Genomic DNA, 18,033 nt, shown 5'->3' with positions numbered 1-18,033 from the left:
TTCAGGTGCTTGCATAAACAGGATGACTATTTTGAGGGATGTCGTAGAGAGAATTGAATCATTTGGTAGGAATTTGTAACCCTGTGACCTCAGAGGCCCTTCACTCCAGGATTCTGTCCAAGTGGCTGAGGACCTTTAGCCTCTCAGCGGTGTGATTCCATTGAGAGGCTTGTTAGGTTCTTATAAGCTCTAAAGTGCTGAAGATCTGTAGAGAAACCTTGTCAAACGGAAGAGCTACAGCTCACCTAAATTCTTTGGGTCTCCACCCCATTATATAAAATAAAAGTATTGAACTAAATGATCACCAAGATAATTCCTAGTCCAATAATTCTGTGAGGGGGAAATACAGAGATTTTATGATTTGGTGGATCAATATGATAAAATCTTCTAGAACTATTTCCTTTAAAACTTGGATTGAAGAATCCTTGAAGAAGACACTGTTGAGAAGAAGTTTTTCAATTTGTTGAAAAGCCATCCTGGTGGGGTTTTGGTTTTTAGTTTTTGAAATAGTTTTTATTAAGTAAAACGTTGTTATATCATGAAATCTAGGTAAAGTAAATGTTCTAGCAAACTGGATCTCCCCCTTTTTTTGGTATTAGAGTAGTCAAGTGTATAAAGAAGAGGTGATAGGGTAATTGTCCTCTGAGATGCCGTTGAGGTTTAGTGTGAGATAATTTCATGAGCTCACAAACCTTATTTTTATTGTTGAAAGTTACCAGGATTTCTTTAGTTGTACTGTAAAAGTGGAGTCCATGTCCTTTTCTGTAGAAGAGATGGACGTTTGTGACCTGAACTGAGAGTTTCTACTATTTTATTTGTTCTGTCAAGCACAGTTGTGAGTATAGAGTAGATACTCAATAAATATTAGTGACGTTAGTGAATGAATTCTTTATGAACCGTGTTCCTCTTTTCTGAACCTCAGCTCTATATGCTTAAGCCAGATAGGACTTCCAGAAGTTAGCTGTTCACAATACAAAAAGGTCAAACTGAGTTGTTGTTGCCAATATAAGGAAAAAATGTTGTCATAAAATAAGGAAAAGAGAAAAACTGGTCAGTGACTAAAAACACTCAGTGTGTATAGAAATAGCAATGGAAATTTTCTACAAAACAACCTGTGTAACCGTGGTCTGAACTATGTGCTTTTTGTATTATGGGTAGATGTGGTTTAGTGTTTAGTCATCACTTAAAACTACACAGTGATGAATAACTTCTAAGGAATTTTGAAACTTCTTCTATTTTGGTATATAAGATATGAGCTGGGGTCATTAAAATTCCTATCAGTATTTCTTAGTTTACATTGGAATGTAACCTCAACAAGAACTCTGCTTCAGATTTTATTATAGCTTCACTCTTTACACTTCATTGCTAAATGTAAACAGAAGACCTTCTATAAGTTAGGTACCTAAAGTCATGTTCTGTAGTGAGAAACTCAAGTGCAACCAAAATAGAGTTTTCTTATTATTACCAAGAGAACAACAGGCCATATTTTGAGTATATCTATGAAACTGTATGTTTCAATCCCATTAAAAACAACAAAACAAGAAAAGGGGTTCTTTAAAACAAAAGACAAATTCTGCTGTATGGTTTTACCATTTTAAAGAGAAATTCATTGATTCAGCAAGTACTCACTGAGCAACTACCCTGTGCCAGGCCTGGTTCTAGAGAGTGGAGGTAAAGCAGCAAACAGACTGACAGAGATCCCTGCCTTCGAGGAGCTTCCATCCTAGTCGTGGAGACAGATGATAAATAAGCCGCATAGTAAATTCGGAGGTTATTGGTGCTGTGGGGAGAGGAAGGAGAGAAGGCAGAGTAGGGGTGGGGCTGTGAGGTGAGTGCGGGCTACAGTTTGGAGTGGGGTGGTCAAGGAGGGCTTCTTGGAGAAGTTGCTATTTGAGTGAAGACCTGAAGGGTGTAAGGCAGTGAGTGATGCACTTGTCTGTGGGAAGATGGCCAGGAGAGGGGGAAGCAGCAGCACGCGCCCTGGGGCACAGTCCTGTGTCCGGGGAGCAGTGAGAGCGAGTAGGGGGAGTCTACGGAGTAGAAGGCAGGTCGGGGTGGGGGACGCAGGGTCTTGTGCGTGTTTGTCACGACTTTGGCTTTTACTCTTGGCTGGCGGTGGGTCATTGCAGGATTTTAAGCCCAGGAGCGATTAACTTGTTCTTTTTAACGAAAAGAATGCACAGCTGCTTCATCAGCTGTGTTTGTGTGTAGTATTGATATTTAGAATGACAATTTAAATAACCCTCTGTTAAAATTGCTTTCGTTAATTTTTTTTTTTTAATCTAACAAATGTTACCGGTCGATTACGGGTAAGTGTCCGCATTAGGCACTAGGGGGATGCAACGCTAAATAGAACGTGGTGCTTTCTCATAAAATGAATAATCTAATGGGAGGTTTTTTTAAAAACCCTATGTAGTTAGTTAAGATGTAGATCATACAGCTGTTCAAGAATAAGACTTGTTTCATTGCCCCACATTTAATGAGCTTTTCTCCTGTGCCAAGCACTGGGTCCAATGCTGGGATAACCACAGGCATGTATCTCCTTCCCTGCCTTGGGATGTATTCAGCCCAGGAGGAGGGCCAGAGGAGTGAAGCATTCCAGACCTGTCCGCCGAGCTGTCTGCAGACCTCTGCTGCCCTGTCCCTGCCGTCTCCTTACGAGACCGCGGGAGGCTGCATCTTACCTGTCTTCGGGTCTCCGGTCCTGACCAGGGCCTGGCGCTCAGCTGTTCACTGGTTGGGGTTTTCCCTCTTCTAGCATTTACTACATTCTTATAGCTGCCTGTAGATGCTGCTGCCATTTATCACATCTTCAACCTGTGTTTGGTTTGGTTTTGTTTTTAATAGAATCGAGAGGACAGTGAATAATTTTTTACATAATTAAATACATTCTCTATCGAAGATGGGAAAATGCACGAGAGGGACCTGTTGTTTCCACAGAGATGATAATGAGAACATTTCTTTGTGGAAGTGAAAAATATTTCTTGCATTTTTCTTATGGTAAAAGCAGTCGTTCTTTGTACGATGCCACTTATCCAAAACATGAGAAAATAAAAGACTAATTAAATTAAGCCGTGAGTTTAATGAAGAATGGGTGTAAGTGTGTGTCCAGACCACATGCCTCATTCATGTCTCCCGCCTCGCCCTCGTAGGAATGTGAGTTCGCCGTCCTGGAGCTCTAGTTCCTTGAGGTTCGGGGCTGCTTCTTACTTAGAGATGTGGACGGAGCTGCTGTGGCTGGCCCATTGCCTCTCACACAGATTCACTCAAACAGTGAAACTGAGGGCTCCCCTGGTGGCGCAGTGGTTGAGAGTCCGCCTGCTGATGCAGGGGACACGGGTTCGTGCCCCAGTCCGGGAGGATCCCACATGCCGCGGAGCGGCTGGGCCCTTGAGCCATGGCCGCTGAGCCTGCGCGTCCGGAGCCTGTGCTCCGCAACGGGAGAGGCCACAACAGTGAGAGGCCCGCATACCGCAAAAAAAAACAACAACAGTGAAACTGGGGTAGCTGTGAGGGTGAAGGAGAGCAGCTAACCAGCAGGAGGGTGGAGGAATCTCTGGGAAGAGGAGCTGAGCCCTGTCATACACCGTAAGTGTAAGTTTCCTAAGCAGAAAAGTGCAACCGACACTCTTGTGTTGAAACAATAACCTGTGTCAGTGAATAGTCATCAGAGCCTAAGGTGCCCAGGGAGCATCTGGGCGGGGAGGGGGTGAGAGGGGATGGGCCAGATCAGGGGAAGGGAGAGGAAGACGGTTGCAAGGAACCACACTGGTAAGAAAGAATCGCAGGACTTTGCTCTTTCGTGCTGATGTTTGGATTTCCTCTTTGGATACTGGCAACCTGTGGAAGGAAGGGTTTTAAACAAGGGTGTGACATGATCAGAGTTGTATTTGGGGAAGACAATACTGTTGGCAGTGTTAGCAGATGGATTAGAGAGAAACAAGACTTTAAGTAGAAAGACGTTTGTGACTTTGGAATATGTCAAGTTGAAGGTATCAAATCGAGTTTCATAGCCAAGGTGAGGGGACAGCCGGACAGTTTGAGGACTCACTTCATTTTTTTAGTTGAAGCCATAGAAGGGCTTAGGATTATACCAGGAGAGACTGGCAAGAAGAAAAGCCTCTAATGGAACCCTGGAGAGGGTAGGCGAGGAGTGGTGGGAGACACATGGGCAGACCAGCAAGAAACAGGGTTTAAGACAAAAGCAGGAAGGAATTTGAGGAAGGGAGGACAGGAGCAGCGTGCCTTGTCAGGTGCTGGAGTGAAATGTAATTGGACAAAGTCTGAGATGAAGATTTTGGATTTGACTGTGATGAATTGTAATGTTTCTTGCTTTTGGTTCATCTAGTCTCTTTCATCAGATTTCAAGTCATTCGTGAGAAGAAAACATAGCATCAACTTTAAATTTTCTCACAGTGCTGACAGTTCATTAGTAGATGCTGAACCACCTCTCTGCAGTAGTTTTGAGAGGGTCAACAAGGGTTAGATAATTAGAGGTCTCATAAAATGTATATATGTACAAATTATTTTGGATGTGATGTACGTATAGAAACCCACTTGTGTATCTAAGACCATGCTTTCAGACTGAAATAAAATGATAAGCAGTGTTCCTTCAAATATGCATTTACCATGGTATTTTAAATCGGGTGCTACACCATAGTGATTTTGTTTGTGTGTTTGTTTGCATAGCCTGGCACCTGTGTTTGCTCTGTTTGTACCGTTTTACTGCTCCATCCCGAGAGTCCAGGTGGCACATATTCTGGGCCCGTTGTCCATCACAAACAAGACGCTGATTTATATATTGGGACTACAGGTACAGTATGCATTTTTATGTTCATGTTTCTTTAACCAGATCTCTCTCTCGCTTTTTTTTTTTTTTTTTTGGTCTTTTTCTCATTTGATCTCCTTGAAAACAGTGTGTTTTTTTCCCATAAGTTTGGCTTCGTGATCTATATCAAACGTTCAAAGGAAGTGTTACAGAACAAGAACGTCAAGGTATATAAGATACTAGAATACTTTCATAGCCTTTAGAAATCTGATAAGAGCTTTCACTGTAATTTGTATCGGTGGAAAATATTTTAATTTCATTGTACAATTGCGTTTAAGTGTCTTTTAAAAATCATAGTATGAAGTGGAAACAAATGAGAACAGTCAAAAGGTGGAAAGTGGAGAACCACTGTCAAAATTAATGTATTGAATAGAGTGTCACAAAGCTCTGAAGCGGAACCAGATATGCTTTGCCAGCTTCATAGCTCCTGCGCTGCACGGGCCTGATTGCACTGTCACCATCCACTAGATGGTTTGAGACGAAGGCCATTAGAGGACTGACTGTTCGACTTAAATTGAAAAAGAGTATCTTCACCAATATTCCATGAATATTGATTGCTCTCTGCTGGGTTCCAGGCGCAATGATAGAAGATACATGTGATTTTCAGTTTTCAACCTGTAGTACCTGTCACTTTTCTTTCACTCTCACACCTTTTGATGTAAATTTTTATTCTGCTGTTTCCTGTGGTACCATGTGTAGCTTGGCCTTTCGATCCACCATTATGCTCGTAACATTCCTTACCCCACGCATGTGGAACCGGATACCAGTGTCACTGTAGAATGCCCTGCTCCCTCCCCTTTTAACCTTCAGCATTTCCTCTAACTTCTCTAGTCTGCTGTCCTGTGTTAGCAGTGGCTCATCTGGGGTGGGTGTTTCCTAACCAGTTTACAGCCTAACCAGAAACAGCCGTTTCTCATGAAATGTGTTTATTCTTCATCTCTCAACCTATATAGCGTCACACTCTCCCTTATCCTCCCTGATACTCGTATAACCTAATAGCCCATTTCCGCATTTTACTCTTACTACTAGGATTTGCTGTGGCATGTTTAATTTTTTTTTAAGATGTTACAACAGAAGGCAGAATGCAACGGTAGAAGAGCACCCTGGATGGGGGGCAGGAGACCCAAGTTCCAGTTCTGACATTGCACACATTACCTTGAGACTTGGGTCAAGTTATGGAAGCCTCTAAGCCTCATTGTTGACTCTAGTTATAGAGCATCTTTGAGGGTGAAAAACATTGTTTTATTAATTATGGAGTAGGAATTCAGTGGAGCATTGTGGAAAGTCTTTGGAGTCACGTAGACTTTGGTTTAATTGGTTGCTCTGGTAATTATTTTCTTTCTCTGTCACTTTTTCTGAGCCCCCATTTGCCCATCTGTAAAGTGGGGACAACGATATCTATCTTACAGGGTCATTTGAAGGATTAGAGATTATAGCATTGAGTTTTTAGGGTAATCTGAACAGATAATAAGAACTAAGTCAATTGGTTCCTATTATTAATTAATCATTTATGTCTCTGTGGCTGCCACCTTTGGTTTTTCTGAGATTGTGAGTGGGTTGTTTTTTTTGTTTTGTTTTGTTTTGTTGGTGAGGTAGAAGCTGGTGTCAGAAAGTAGAGGTGGAAATGCCCCTGGCTTCTTGATAAAATCTGAAGTCCTTAGCATGAATGGCATCCAGGGTTTCTTCTTGCCTGTCCCATGTCAGCCCCCACCCCTCCCCACCTTGACATGAGCGTGAACCTTTTGTTTCCAAAACTTCTGTTCTCTCCTTCCATCCCTCCCCTCTGGATCTTCGCACATGTTTCTGTGCCTCTGTCTCTTACTCAACAACTTCTTAAAACCAGGGACGTTTGACGCATGAATGGATGAGTGAATGAATGACTTTAATCATGATCAGGAGAGCAAAAATATTTGTGAAGGGTCATTTAAGTACACATGGCCCAAGAGCCAGTCATGTAATGCCCGGTGCTGGGGGCTGTGGAGGAGAAAATGAAGCGTGAGATGTGGCACCTGCCCTCAAGAAGCCCAGCTAGGAGAGAAGGCATACAGTAAGTGCTGTGAAAGTATTAGCTGTTTTATTGTTCTCTATACTTTTAGAAAAAGACTACAGAAAAATATTTTTCCACATAATTCTCATCCTTGTTATTATCAGTCATTCACACTGAACAAGCATCCATGCTAGATCAAAGGATTAAATTTTAGATCAAGGGATTAAATTTGAAGTTGTAGCCAGTGTTCATTTCCACATTAGCTAACACAAGAGCACAGCTTGTCAGATTCTTTTTTTACCTGTGCTTTGTCATCTCTTACCTTTGTCGTCTTTCTGTGTATCTTTTTTTCTATGTATTCTTGATAAATGGGCGCCACTTTGAGGTTTTCATGTAGCACAGTGTCAGCAATGAACCCGCTTCTTTCTCTACAAGCAGAAGTGCTTAAACTCCCCATAAACTCCCCATCTAAAGATCTAAATGTGAACAAACGCGAAGCTACAAGTCTTTTTTTTTAATCTGTATATGTGACTTTATTTTATTCCCTAAATATTTCAGTGTATATTTCCTATAAACAAGGGCATTCTCTTACATAACCATTGTTCAGTTAACAAAATTGGGAAATTAACATTGATACAATCTTATTCAAATTTATATCTTATTCAAATTTCTATCTTATTCAAATTTCACCAATCGTCCCAATAATATCCTGTTATTAGGCTACAAATCTTTTCTTTCTTGCAGGAACACTTTGAGATGTCTTGTGACTTTTTTTTTTTTTTAAACCCTGAGCACACCCTTGGGGGTAAATGATTTGGAAAACAAAGGGAGAGGTTTCATAAGACCCAATTCTAACTGCTTTTGCCATTAATGAACTTTGATACCATTACTTAGTTTGCTCTTTCTTGGGTAAACTGGAATGAGAGTGTCAGCAGTTAAGCAGAGCAGCATTGGACATGGACCTGTATGCTGGCAGATGTCTTCCATCTAAAACTAGAGTAGCAATAACAAGAAATTGAAATGAGAGAATTATATAAACTAATATTACATGTCATTACTTAACACCAAGCATTGGATGGTGACTACATATTTTGTATGTTGTTAATACTAATAATTTCTTTCTATATAGTATTTTACTTTGTTTAAGCCAATTAATGTCCATTTGTAATTAAGAATATGCTTGAATTTCACTTATTTTTCTTTGCACGGGAGTGGGCTGGGTTCAACCAATCTGTTTTAGGCTATTGAAAAGCTGAGTTAGGTCTTGGTATAAAAAAAAGAAAGAAAAGAAAAGAAAAATTAGTATGTTGTTTTCTTTTATATAACAGAATTGATATTTATTAATTTTCTATTTGTTTATATTAAGATATATATAATTAAGACTTAACATAAATGGTTATGGCTGGAGTTATGTAAAAATAAATATGCTGTGACTGGCAGTCGAATTTCATTTTTAGTTGCCTTTTTTTTTCTTTTATAGCTTTTCACCTCTGGTTCCTACATCTGGATTGTAGCCATAAGTGGACTTGTAAGTGTGATTCCCCCCTCCCCCAATTCCCCCTCTTTTCTGAACAAACTTTAGGAAAAATGTCATATTTAGATCATGGGTCATATTCAGGTGTCAGATTGCATCTCAGAGCTACCTTAGTGATGAAAAAGCCAGTTGCATGGATAATTGAGATGAAAGAAGCCAGTTTGTCTCAGTTTTCAAGGTAATTTTAATGAAAGTTTTAGCTGAGTTTGTCAGTGTTATTTTTAAATTACTTAGTAGTTGAACTCATAGTAGGACAAAATGGCAGAAAAAGAAAATGAAGAAGTTGGATTTACCAAAATTAGTGAGAGATATTCTGCTTGTTTTGGAAAGAGACATGGTCATGCAAGGGGGAAAATAAGGTTAAGTGGAAAGTCAGGTGGATTGGAACTGATGGAAGATTCATCAGGGTGTGTGGCCAGAGAAGGAAGAGGGCGGCGTCTCCTCTGTGTGCCAGACCGCCTTCATCTTCCCCATCCCCACCCTGCTGTATTGTATTTTATTTTATTTTAATAAGCATATAAGTTTATTTTAATAAACTCTATGAGGTATTGAAAGTGAATCTAAAGCATGAAATTGAGCTTTATTTTTCATCCATGGCTTAAATTTGAACTCCCAAATTTATCTAAAAATAAGTTTATAACTAGTATATGTGAAATACAGTTTTCAATTTCTTTCTTGGAAAAGTCTAAGAAAATTACAGACTGGATTTATAGTAACATGTATAACATCAAAGGGAAAGGATTTGGAAATAACTGCATTCCACTGCAGACATTTTAAGTAAGTTATCACTACTTATTCTTGTTTCCTGGGTGAATGGTATTTTGAGACACTGGGTCATTACTTTAAGCCTGCTCACTTCTTTCCTTCCTTTATGCTGTCTGTTTTATTCCTTTTCTATGTTTATTCTTTTCATATACAACTTAATCCTTCAGTCCTCACAACATCCAGCCAAAATTCTGGGGATTGAAGTCACTTTGTTTCCCCCTCCCTAAACATTTTTCTCAGATGCCCAGATTTGCTTCAGGAACACAGAGCTGAACTCCATTGTGGGGTCTTCAAGCCATCTGAGCCACCTGGTATTCTTAAGACTTGTAGTGATTTAAAGGACAGCCTGGGGTCATACTAATCCTGTGGGGCACAGTGGCCAGGCTCTGCCCAGTCTAATCTCATCCCCACTTGAACTGCCAGCTTGATTGGCAGGTACTTAACCAGCCTGCAGACAATAGGTAGTTCATTGCTTTCATAATGAAAGCAGCATGAGAATTCACTCTTTTGTTCATGATAAAGTTCTGTTTCTCTTAGCAGTGATAATCTTGAGCCCTTTTTTGGATATTTTCCTAAAGCATTCAAAAATTTGAAAAGTACCTTATTGTGTTATATTTCATTGTGTTAGTTTACTGTTAATTGATTTGCTCACATTATCTGAACCCCTCTTTAATAACTCATTATGTGACTCATTTGTTTTAAGGCATCCCATTTTCTTTCTTTATTCTGTTTTCAGATTCCTGGTTTTAAAATAAGTTCTTGCTGTCACCTCAGAAAGTTTCCCTTTGTGACATTCGGTGCTCTAGAATTGGAGGTTGCATTTTTAATCTCTTTCTAGTCTTTTTAAAATCTAAAGTATGTGTGTTGTGATCAGTCTTTTCTCGTACAGACGCTTAACAGGTGGTAAGGTGCTTGATTTAATTTTTTAAAGGATCAGAAGTTTAACAAATGTTTAACATTAAAATTCCTAGTTTCAGAAGAGTGAATAAAATTGCTCAGTACTTGAAATATAATCCCCAGATGAATGTAGCTAGCATTTGAATAATCCCACTATTAGTAAACCCCTTTGAGCCAATTGAATCTTCACTTTATAGTAACTAATTCAACTAATATTACTGACCTCCTACCATTACACAGATCTGATAAATCTTCATATCAGCCTTGTTCTTTACTATTATTCCACCATAGTTAGATGATACTGTGTTTACTTAAGATGATTAATATCAGGGATAATTACACCAGTTTTCCTTCATGCTATACCATAGATGTTAGTGCTTGTTTTGAATTTAATGAATATTTTGTTTCTGACTTTTTCCAGAAAAATCATACATTTGTTATGAAATATTTAATATAATATGGTATACTTTAGAGAAGGATAATTGTAAAGGAGGATATTCAAACTATTTGTGAATGTTTGGTTTACACACCACTGATTGAGGGATGGAGATCTGAGATCCACAAAGCCACAGCTTGTCCCAGATGTCTCTTGCTCAACCTGACTTCTCCTCTCCCTGTGTTTATCAGGCAACTTCCCTTTTTTGTTTTTGTGGCGGCGGTGGGGGGGGGGTTGTTTTTATCCTAAATAAAATACTAAAAAGAAAATAAAACTTTTACTACCAGAAAGAAATGCACAGATGGTTTTCAGTGTTTTGGAGGAATGTTAGAAAACCTGTTGATAAAATAATCACCTTTTAGCTCTGAAACCAGTAGTTCTCCTAACATACTATATGTAGTAAGGAAGTAATTTTATTTCAATCTGTGTTTTTAAGAGAAAGAGCTTTTTTTTATAAAAAGACATTTGTATAAACCTAAGTCATGTGTTATCTGCTGTCATAGAAACCAAAACCTTTACTCATGTTCTTCTGAAAAGCTGCCAGCTTTGGGTTTATTTTATTTAGTTATTGGTGGATTTATTTTGCTTAGGCTGCTTTTTCTCTCTGCTTGTGTCACCCATTCTTTCATGATTAGAAATGTTTCTGAATACATAGCTTAAAAATATCCCGCTGACTAAAAGAGGAGGAGGAGATAAATTATATCAGGACAGTATTTTGCTAGGTGGGAGTGCACTTTCTGTCTTCAGTGATGTCACAGAAGAGAATAAGGACTAAATATTTTTCCTGAGTGGAGGGGGGTTGGGGAAGTGTGTTTAGCTTATGAGGAGCAATAATGAGTTAATTTGACTAGGACAGCTGTCTCTCCACAGTTCTGTTTTGTGATCCCTCAGGGATTCCAGCTGCTGCCAGAAAGGATAAGGGTCGTTCGGTTTACGTAAAGATTAAGATTACAGTAAGTCTCCTACATACGAACCTTCAAGTTGCGAACCTTCAAAGATGGCAGTGCGCATTCACATGTCCAGTGAAGTTAGTTCACGTGTCTGGCGTACATTGTCACGTGCGTGCATCCTCTACAAGTGGTTGTGCTTTTGTGTCCTTTACGGTACTGTATAGAGTACAGCACCGTACTCTATACAGTATCTGTACAGTAGTACAGAATCTTTATTTCAAGCCCAGGATGTCAGGAAGCAAGCGTAAAAGCAGCGGTGATGTAGCTGGTACTTGCCTGTTCCCTCGATGCCAGTGCCTGGATGCCAGCTGTTGTACTGTACTACTGTACTTTTCAAGGTACTGTACTGTAAGACTAAAAATGTTTTCTTTATTTTTTGTGGGTTTTTTTTCATGTATTATTTGTGTGAAGAGTATTATAAACCTATTACAGTACAGTACTGTATAGCCGATTGTGTTAGTTGGGTACCTAGGCTAATTTTGTTGGACTTACAAACAAATTGGATTTATGAATGTGCTCTCGGAACAGAACTCGTTTGTATGTAGGGGACTTAACTGTATTCACACGTACCATTGATACATGTTTTAATGTTGCGTTGTTCTTCCTTTGACAATTCTGGCTTCTAACACCAACATTTTTTTTTTTTTTTTGGCTGCATTGGGTCTTCATTGCTGCGCACAGTCTTTCTCTAGCGTGGCAAGCGGGGGCTGCTCTTCGTTGCGGTGGCTTCTCTTTTTGCAGAGCACAGGCTCTAGGCGCGTGGGCTTCAGTAGTTGTGGCTCGCGGGCTCTAGAGCTCAGCTCAGTAGTTGTGGTTCATGGGCTTAGTTGCTCTGCAGCATGTGGGATCTTCCCAGACCAGGGCTCAAACCCGTGTCCCCTGCATTGGCAGGCGGATTCTTCCCAACACCAACATATTTTTTTTTTTTTTTTTTGCGGTACGTGGGCCTCTCACTGCTGTGGCCTCTCCCGTTGCGGAGCACAGGCTCCGGACACGCAGGCTCAGCAGACATGGCCCACGGGCCCAGCCGCTCCGCGGCATGTGGGGTCCTCCCAGACCGGGGCACGAACCCGCGTCCCCTGCATCGGCAGGTGGACTCTCAACCACTGCGCCACCAGGGAAGCCCCCAACACCAACATTTAATATCTAAACTACGACTGTTTTCATGAAAGTTTGCAAAATTGTAATTGGAAAGCTTGGCTATTGTAGCCAAGTGAAATATTTCAGTGTAAGTGAGTGCTTGAAAATGTTAGTATACACCTACTTTCATCATATTCGCACCTCATGTCTAACTACTCTTCTTCACCTCTTTGGTGAGAGACCTTCAAAAATTGAGGCCACTCTATATGTTCACAGTTCCTCCAGTCTTGTTACACATTAATACTTTTTTTTTCCTTAAAGAAAATATTGCTTTCTTATCGAACTTTATTTAAGGTCTTTTGTGGTTCTGCAGAAAGTCTTCAGGCCCTCCGTATCCTTGCACTTCTTCATTTTCTGCCATCTTATGAATCATAGTTATGAGTCATTACCCCTGGGATGTACCCTAATTCTCAAAAGCTGATGTCTCGGGCCTGAGCTGATTCTAGCACGATTAAAATAGGAGCCTGCTTTTGCCAGTTTTTCTCTTTTTACAGTTCACATATTTATCACCATTTGGTCCTCTTTCAAGCTGTTCCGCAGCAGATGAACAGACAGGCCTGTACTTCTCAGACTCCAGGCTTCTCCCCTTCAACCTGTCCATTTACCATCTAGTCATTTCCTGCATTTGTTACCTGTTCTGTACAGTATGTCAGACTTTGATTATCTTGTGATCAAGCAACCTTAGTGTGAAAGAAAATCTGTCCTACTCAGTAACAAGATTAGAAACATAGATTCACACCAGATTCGTTAGGACTTTGGATGTGGTCTGAGTTTGTATTTTTATCTGTAGGCAGTGAGGATCTTTAAAGCTTTTCAAACAAAAAACTTCACGATGGTGCAAGATTATAGAAGTCTTATTAGGGTTTGTAAGTCAAAGAAGGGGGGAAGGAGAGAGTTGAGCAACCTTGAAGGAGTCAGGATGGCTCATTTGTGGGCTGTGATTTGTCTGTCTGTCTTCCCCCAACAAGAGTTTTAAAGACAAAAAAAAATAAAACATTGTCTTATGGTAACTGTAAAAGAAAAAGCATCAAACAGAACCTTATGTTGATGGGCTTTCCAAGTCATGGTATATCATTAAGGAGAAAGCTTAATGGAATTAGCATAATCTGCTATGGAAATCAGAACTTCTTTGGAGTAAGTTTTCGAATCCTGACCTGCATCTCGGGTGAACGAGGATGGGGAGTTGGGTCCTCTGAGCCTTGCCCTGCTTTTCACGTCTTTCTCTGCTCTTCATGCTTCCTTTTCTTCTTCCTTATTCTTGCTTCCCTTAGATTTCTTTTCCCAATTCACCAAAAGAAGGGTACAGTGTAGCAGGTCAGGTAACTCATCTGATGCCCAAGGTTTTCAGTTGAACTTTAGGGACTAAGATGATTTTCTAGCAGTTCATTGAAAATGAGGGCAGGGCTTTCCTGGTGGTGCAGTGGTTAAGAGTCCGCCTGCCAATGCAGGGGACACAGGTTCGAGCCCTGCTCCAGGAAGATCCCATGTGCCTCAGAGCAACTAAGCCCATGCGCCACAACTACTGAGCCTGTGCTCTAGAGCCCGTGGGCCACAACTACCGAGCCCACGCACCACAACTACTGAAACCTGTGCACCTAGAGCCCGTGCTCCGCAACAAGAGAAGCCACTGCAATGAAGAGTAGCCCCCGCTCGCCACGACTAGAGAAAGCCTGCACGCAGCAACGAAGACCCAACGCAGCCAAAAATAAATAAATAAATTTATAAAAAGAAAAAGAAAATGAGGACAGAAGCTGCAGAGGGAGGTCAAGGCTGGTTAGAGCTGTGAGGTGGGTTGGACTTGTGAAAGAACCTAGTGTAGAAGTGGAAGATGACAGTGGATCCTTAAGAAACAGCCATATTTAGAGGGTGCTTTCACCTTCTTATATAACACAGTATTTACAATCCCAACACCAAATGGAGTGCTTATCAATCCATTGTACATCTCTCTCTCTCTCGTTCATTGATTCATTCATACCTTCTCTCTCCCCCCATTTTCCCTCCCTTCCTCTCTGTGCCCCCTTCCCCTGTCCCAAAACCTTCTGTCCTCTGCCTTGTCATGACAATTACAACTCAGTCCGGGGCTGACAGAATGTCTTATTAGACAAGTGTTACACGGGGAGTGACTAGTAGACTTTTAAATGTTCACTGCAGAACAGATGAAATCATGCCAATGTCTTGATAAAACTGTCAGAGAAGTGCCTCATAAAGTATAGCTATAAAATTTTCATTACTGTAACTTACCTTCTACTAACTTACCTTTCTTTAGGCAAAAACCTTTTGGAGGCTTTCAGAATTAGGCCTCCTCAGGCCCCTCTCTCAGCCCTTTGGACCCTGTGCTCCAGGGACACTGAGTGTCTTGCTCTTCCCGGCACCTCGTGCTGTCTCAGGATTCTGTGCCATCACTTATTTGTCTTTAACAAACACATGGCTCTTACTATGTACCAGGCACTTGTGGTAGATGATGTTGTTTCTTCAACTGTTTTGTTTGTTGAGAATATTTGCTGCCCGTCTCTGTGGGCACCTCCCTGAAAGGCCTGCCTCTACGTGCCCTGCTAACATCAGACTCTACTCTGTGACTTACATGAGCCACTGGACCATGAGCAGAAGTGATGAATGCTTCACAAGCAGAAGTTTTAAGAACCATTGTGTGGTTCTGCCATTGCTCTGTTCCTTCTGTCATGAGAAAAGCATGTGACGTATAGAAGCTGCTCCTTCAGCCCAGACCCCAGAATGAAGAAGACACACGGATCAGGGCTGTGGCCAACATGTAAGATGAGTGAGGAATAAACCTTTGTTATAAGCTACTGAAATTTGGGATAATTTGTTACCACAGTATAACCTAGAGAGAGCAGACTAATACAGCTCTTTTCTAAGCAGTTTACTAATATTATTTAATTAGTCCTCCTGAAAACCTGATGATGTAGGAACTGTTGTCCCCGTTTTATAGATGAAGAAACTGAGGCACAGAGAACTTAAGTTATTTGCCAAGAATAACTGATAAGTAGTGGAGACAACATTCAAATGCAGGTACTGGGGCTTTGGTGTCTGTGCTCTTAAGAGGTGGCTTTCCATAACCATACGCAGGTTCTTCCAACTACATCCACTCCTTCACCATTAGATGCCTTCTTTTCCTAGAAAAAAACTTATTCATTTAAGTTCTCACTCTGAAGCCTTTTCTGAGTCTGCCCTTTCAGTTTAGAAACTATACATTATTCTTTATTTTATAACCCCCAGTGCCTAGCAAAATGTCTGGCATTTTATCTTTAGTCTATAACTAATTGTTGAGTTTCAGAATTCAGTATTATCAAAATAATTATTTCTGTGCAATAAAACGCTGTAGCTCTTTGTGATCGTTGGGATGCTGTCAGCGTGTACTGCCTCACTAGGTTCTTGACACTCTCTCTACGGCGGTGGAGAACCTGGGCTTACCATCTGAAAGATGAGGAGGCTGAAGTTGAGGTTGCACAGCTGATGGATCATAGAGCCAGGACCAAAGGCCAGGTGTTCTGGCAGTTCAGCGGGGTCAGTGCCTTCCACTGCACATTTCAAGGCTCTCATCCATGTCTGTTTCAACCACAAGACACTTAGGTACAAAGCTGTTCTTAGATCTTCCCTTGACTATACCACCAAGATGAGGCCCTGATCATCGTCAACGGAGACACGATTCTGGAGGGAGATCTTGGTCATGAAGAAGTTTTAAAAGTACCCAGAGGTGCTGAAAGACACATATCCACAGCAGCTTCCTGCAGCCTTCATTAAAAATGTTGTGGGCCGACCAATATCCAAGAAAACTTTATCCCGTTGGCAGCCTCTGCCTTCTCCCTATTATGAAGAATTCTGTCTATAGCTATACTGTACTTTCTTCTCTAATATCATCAAAGATATTTAACTGGTCCTCCACATGATGGATTAAAAATGCAGCTCAAACCTCACCTTCAACAAACTCTTTGTCTTGTGTTTCTGGCATTGTCATGTACAAGAAAACGAAGTAAAGGATGGCTTTGAGAAAGCGTAAAGGATAGTATAAAACATATTGAGCTGGGTCAGTACTGCTGCTGGTCAAAGGAAAAAGAAATGGAGATAAGGAAGAGGTTAGCAAGAAAAACACGCATGCATTTTCATTTTAGATGATTACTGGTAGATTACATGGCAGTTGCCCCACAGAGCATTTTCTCGCAGGGTCTTTACGTTGTTTTCCTATCAGGAGATGGAAAGTCTTGAGTCGGTTTTGATTATCTCTTTAAACTGATTTTTTTTAATAGAAATGTCCAGTGTTCCTTCTTCTTTGCAGCTGATTGTGTTGATATTTTTCCTATATCTTGACTTTAACCTCTGGTAAAGAACTATGGTAAAAATCAGTGCATGAGATTTTGAATATATTCATTATAAACAACAGCATATTATCAGAAAGTCTTATGTTAGTTTATGTTAGCTTGGAATATTTTTAAGGTATCAGAAGTTTTTTATTGCTAAAGATTGGTTTTAGTCTCCGAAACTCCCACCTCTTTTATAAAGTTTAAGAGGAGAATTATACATCCAGAAATGTCTTAGTCTTTCTAGATCTTCACATTTACTTTTTTTTGAAAAATTTTTTTCTTTTTTGTTCATTAAAGTGTTACATGCAATAAAATTTACCAATTTGAATTGTACAGTTTGGTGAATTTGGGTCCTTGTATACAGTTTTGTAACCACCACAATCAGGATAGAAAACAGTCCCGTCACCCTAAACATTTTTTTCATGCTGCTGTGAAGATCTGTATACACATTTATGTGTGGACATATGTTTTTACTTCTCTTGGGTAAATGCCTAGGAGTAGAATTGCTAGAATTTATCATATGAAAAATATATGGTACCATATTATTTTACAAAGTGACTGTGCCATTTTGCATTTCCACCGTCAGTGCGTGAGCATTCCAGTTCCTCCGCCTCCTTGCCAGAACTCCGCATTGTCAGTCATTTTAAGTTCAGTCATTCTAGGTGGTGTGTAATTATATCTTGTGGTTTTAATTTGCGTTTCTCTAATGACTAGGGATTTGGGCATCTTTTCCTGTGACTATTAGCCATTTGTATATCTTCCTTTGTGTTGTGTCTGTTCAAATCTTTCACCCACTTTTTCGTTGGGTTACATTTGTATTATAATTACATCAAAAGAGTTCTTTTTATATTCTGGATATAAGCCCTTTGTTGGATATATTTTGTAAAAATTTTATACCAGTCTGTGGTTTGCCTCTTCGTTTCCTTAACTATGACTTTCAATAAGCAAAAGTTTTAACTTGACTAATTCAGTGTTTCAGTTTTTAAAATAGTTTGTGCTTTGGTATCTTAAGAAATATTTGTTAATCTGATGTCACAAACATTTTGTCCTATGTTTTCATCTAGAATTTAATGGTTTTTGCTGTTACATTTAGGCCTAAGATCCACTTTGAGTATAATATTTGTGAAGTTAAGGGTTGAGATGTATTTTTTTCCATACAGATATCTAGCATTGTTCCATC

General features: G+C 40.1%; 1 protein-coding gene across 3 annotated transcripts in view; it reads left to right on the top strand.

The window, feature by feature from the left end:
* Window positions 1-18,033, top strand: part of UBAC2 (UBA domain containing 2) — a 152,353-nt gene that overhangs the window by 84,778 nt on the left and 49,542 nt on the right. For 2 of the 3 annotated variants that reach the window (XM_082675874.1, XM_082675872.1), the window contains exons 5-7: window positions 4,690-4,813; window positions 4,936-4,995; window positions 8,296-8,343. In XM_082675874.1, coding sequence (XP_082532000.1) covers window positions 4,690-4,813; window positions 4,936-4,995; window positions 8,296-8,343 — 232 coding nt within the window. The remainder of the gene's footprint in view (window positions 1-4,689; window positions 4,814-4,935; window positions 4,996-8,295; window positions 8,344-18,033) is intronic. The other variant, XM_082675873.1, reaches the window with a different exon arrangement.

Source organism: Grampus griseus (assembly GCF_964374135.1).
Source record: "Grampus griseus genome assembly, chromosome: 18".
Lineage (NCBI taxonomy): Eukaryota > Metazoa > Chordata > Mammalia > Artiodactyla > Delphinidae > Grampus > Grampus griseus.
The sequence above is the reverse complement of the archived record's forward strand: the minus strand, read 5'-3'. Positions and strand labels throughout refer to the sequence as shown.